This window comes from Triticum dicoccoides, chromosome 7B, assembly GCF_002162155.2.
Source record: "Triticum dicoccoides isolate Atlit2015 ecotype Zavitan chromosome 7B, WEW_v2.0, whole genome shotgun sequence".
Taxonomy (NCBI): domain Eukaryota; kingdom Viridiplantae; phylum Streptophyta; class Magnoliopsida; order Poales; family Poaceae; genus Triticum; species Triticum dicoccoides.
In genome coordinates this window covers 40,185,974-40,190,144 of record NC_041393.1, presented here as the reverse complement: position 1 = coordinate 40,190,144, position 4,171 = coordinate 40,185,974, and the positions used below count along the sequence as shown (strand labels likewise).

The 4,171-nt window shown below is 55.6% G+C and overlaps 1 protein-coding gene across 1 annotated transcript; it reads left to right on the top strand.

The window, feature by feature from the left end:
• The first annotated feature begins 1,764 nt into the window (after positions 1-1,764).
• Positions 1,765-2,902, top strand: LOC119336945 (36.4 kDa proline-rich protein-like). The gene has a single exon (XM_037609036.1). It carries the CDS (start codon positions 1,776-1,778, stop codon positions 2,673-2,675), a length of 900 nt encoding a protein of 299 aa, XP_037464933.1. The 5' UTR covers positions 1,765-1,775; the 3' UTR covers positions 2,676-2,902.
• Positions 2,903-4,171: the final 1,269 nt, after the last annotated feature.

The window sequence follows — 4,171 nt, the reverse complement described above, 5'->3', positions numbered from 1 at the left end:
GGCCCCATGACTATCGACGGCCGTCGTCGTGCAAACTCACACTACATCATGCATGTTGCCGCGGACGCCGAGCTAGCCGATCGTCTATGGGTTATGTATTTGTGATAATGGTTTTTCTATCCCATGTGTGGTTATTGTGTATGGATCCACCGTTCCATGTTTCATTTGGGATGAGTATACGACATGTACTGCATTGACGTTACATGGATTGTTTCTAACACCCCAACATAAAGAGCCAATAATTTTTAATATACCATATCTTTTTTTGAGATCTAATATACCATATCTTGGTTGAGACATCATATATCATATTCTATTATCAAATTATATCAAAAGGTGGGCTTATTTTGAAGATACCATTGAAAGAAAGACCCGGGTTCAAACGAAATACTATCTGAGATTTTTTTTAACAAATATGGTTGTTCCAGGTTTAAGATTGAAAAAAAGGACCCTCTTAGCTTGCGAATGATTGACATTTGCGAACGTTTTAGATGGTAGTTTTAATTGTATAGGTTTTGCAGTTTTTGACAGTGAAATATATTTTTCCTAAATAATGCCACGTTTGATCTCGCGGCGCAACTAAAAGGAAAATCTGTTGTTTTGCCACTCCTTCCCGTCTGAACATTACCGAAATAAATCCATGTACTAGTCGGTGGAAGAGAGAACTCATTGTGTGTCTGATATAGTGTAATGTGAGAGAAAAGGGACACAGAGGGGTCGTGGGAATCATGAGACAAGGTTGTCATGCATAATGAGAGAAGATTTCAAGTGAAAGCGACACTATCTGACGAAGGACCCTGATAAGTGATATACATGTGGCACGACATAGCAAAAGTTCATCAGCAGTGTAAAACACATCAAACATAATAAAAATTGCATTAAGGTCTATAGACCACCAAACGACTATTGTCGCCGACGCGTTTTTGTCAGCGCTTCCCTGTTGGAGCTGGCTTGACCTTGTCGATGACGGCGGAAGTATTCATGCACACACCCTCAGGACAAACGCCCTAGAGTTGTAGTCGTGCCAAATAGATCCAAAGCACCTAGCACAAAATCTCGACATCACGCGCACGTAACGAGCCACCCTAATCTCCCTGTCTTTTTTCTGTGCATTTGTCAAACCCAAATGATAATTGCCACACGTGCAGCACGAAGCAATCCGGTCATGATGTTTTTTACAACTAAAGTTGCCATCTGAAAAGAAAAAACAAACATCAAAAAAACTAAAACTTGCCATATGGAAAGAAAGTTGCCATGCTTGATTACTAAAGTTGTCATCCTCGCGTCACTAAACTTGCCTAAAAAACGTTTAAAGTTACCCTATGTTGGTGCCACACGTATGGCACTTATATCACTTATATACGTGTGGCATGAACCTTTTTTGAATCGGCAACCTACCGTATGCTTAGAGTAGAGTTGGCGAAGGCGCCAAAACCCTGACAGTTCACGGGCGCTCGAGTCTCGTCTCAAAGGACAAATCCTCAGTCAGCCTCACTTTCCACTCTCATGCTCCTTCCCTCAGCTGGCGCGTCACGCACTCGCGGCCCCGTGCCATGGCGGCATGCGCGCATCGGGCGCATGGAGTACAACTAGAATTGACGCCTCTGTATGCGTGCAGTGCGCGCCCGTGACCGTGAGCCCCGCGCCGCCCGTGGCCTCTTGCGCCGCGCGCGCGCCATCGGTCGCCAGGTGGGCTCCCGTCGAACACCTGGCGCGCGGCATGGCGCGGGCGTCTGGCATATCCCCTCTATAAAACGCCTCGAGGAGTGCGTCTCATGGCACTGCATTGGCATTGGGATCGCGCACTGACCGGACGCCCCGGCGCCATGGCCAGCCTTGCCAGAGTGTGTTCGCTACTGCTTGTTGGTGTCGCCGTCGTCCTGCTCCTGCCGGGCACGTACGGGTCGTACAGCAACTGCCCGCCGGGACATGGCGGTGGCGGTGGTGGTGATCCTGGACACCACCACCCGCCCCACCACGTCAAGCCGCCCAAGCACCACCACGGGCCACCGTCGGGCCACAAATGCCCACCGTGCCACCCGCCGCCGACGCCGCGCCCACCGCCGACTCCGCCGTACGGGCCTCCTACTCCACTGCCACCGCCGTACGTGCCGCCCTACACCCCGCCGACTCCGCCGTACGGGCCTCCTACTCCACTGCCACCGCCGTACGTGCCGCCCTACACCCCGCCGACGCCACCGTACATTCCTCCGAGTCCGCCGTACGTGCCACCAACGCCACTGCCTCCGCCGTACGTGCCACCATACGTCCCGCCGACGCCGCCATACACTCCGCCCTACGTCCCGCCAACTCCACCATACACGCCGTCGCCACCCTACGTGCCGCCGACACCGCCATACACTCCGCCCTACGTGCCGCCGCCGTCGCCGGGGCCGGGGAGGAAGACGTGCCCGATCGACGCGCTGAAGCTGAACGCGTGCGTGGACGTGCTGAGCGGGCTGGTGCACCTGGTGATCGGGCGGGAGGCGCGGAGCAAGTGCTGCCCGCTGGTGCAGGGGGTGGCGGACCTGGACGCGGCGCTGTGCCTCTGCACCACCATCCGGGCGCGGGTCCTCAACATCAACATCTACCTCCCCGTGGCGCTCCGGCTGCTCATCACCTGCGGCAAGCACCCGCCCAACGGCTTCCAGTGCCCCACCGTGCTCGACGCCTAGCCTGCATAGCCGCTCGGCTCGCCATAGCTTTACTATACTAGTGTGTGGTGTGGTGTGGTGTGGATGCTACAGTACTTTGCTTGCTCCACTGCTGTGCGTCCCTACGATTTGTGTATCTCGATCGGCCGATTTTCTTCTTCCCTGTGGTGTGTAGCAACTCCGTGTGGTTTCCGACCAAGTGTTGTTGAATAATTAGAGTAATAATTAACATGTGCTATTTACTGCCCCCTGTTTTTCATTGATGCATTGATCTTCTTCCCTCGTTTTTTTCGGCGAAAGCTTAGTTTTTTTTTTGAGAGAGAGAGAAGCGAAAGCTTAGTTTTGAGTGTGATACAAGGGGTTATATGGGCTTGTTGCTTGTTGGGCTTTTCGGAATTGTATGGGCCAGTACGATGGCGGGCCGGAGCTGCTGCAATGCTCTGCTGAGGCCCAGTTTGGTTCACATGATTGATTTCTGCAAAACCTCAAAGAAAAAACAAATTGTTTTCTGCATCGACTCATAAAAAAAGAGAAATATTGATTTCTGCAGGATTTTTGCCGAAAAAGGGTTTCCCCCCGCTTTGTATACAAAGCAACCAACCGAATCATACAGGGATAGATGCTGGGGCGAAAGCAGCACAATCACGCCCAAAAGAAACAACAGGGAAAGAGCAAAAGAAACAAATGCCGACAACGGCGGATCAACAAAAACGAAGAAGCCTCGCGATCGCTGGGCCCACCGGGCTCATCCACTAGGCTCCAAGACTCCGAAGCGTCGGCACCAATCAACACCTGCAAGAAGGATCACGACGATGACGACGCTGCTGCCAAGGGTTTCCCCCGATACACGACGAGGCGAGAGGAAGGGTAGCCCCCGACGCCCTCCCGGAAGGTCAGGTGGCACCCATAGGCGCCACCGCGCCGGAGTCGGCCACGCCGACAGGGGTTTCCCCCGATCCCAACCCGCACCTCGGGCGCTCCGGATCCCGCCACCAAACCAACCACCACCCTGCACCAACGCGGTCATGAGGCCTCCACGCCGTCTCACCACGGCACCGCGAAGTGAGGACAGCACGGCGAAGAATCAGAGCCGGGACTAGGGCATCAGCACCATCGGCACGCGGGAGGGCCCCACCTCCACCGTCCGCGACAGTAGCCGTCCGGACGCAATAGCAGGAGCACACCATGCCCGTAGGCCCACAGGCCCGGCCGAGCCCTCGTGGGCCCGTAAAGCTCCCGCCTTCGCGCTGCTGCCGGCACGCCGTCAGCACCGACGCCCCAAGTCCGAGCCGCTCCACCTCCTCACCGCGCCACACACAACGAGACCATGCCGGGGGTGCGTCGATGGCCACCCAGCACCACCACGCCGCCCCGCCGCCAAGGAGCGGCGCCGTCACCACGCCTGCCGCCGGCCGCCACCGCAGGGCCGCCGGACCGCAGCCAAGTCGAGCTGCACCGCCGCCGCCTCCCTGCCCCGGGAAGGGAGCACGCGCGCGCGGGGACTGGAAGGCCCGCCG

Coding starts and splice junctions, on each gene's coding strand:
- LOC119336945 (XM_037609036.1), top strand. CDS start 1,776: ATGGCACTGCATTGGCATTGGGATCGCGCACTGACCGGACGCCCCGGC.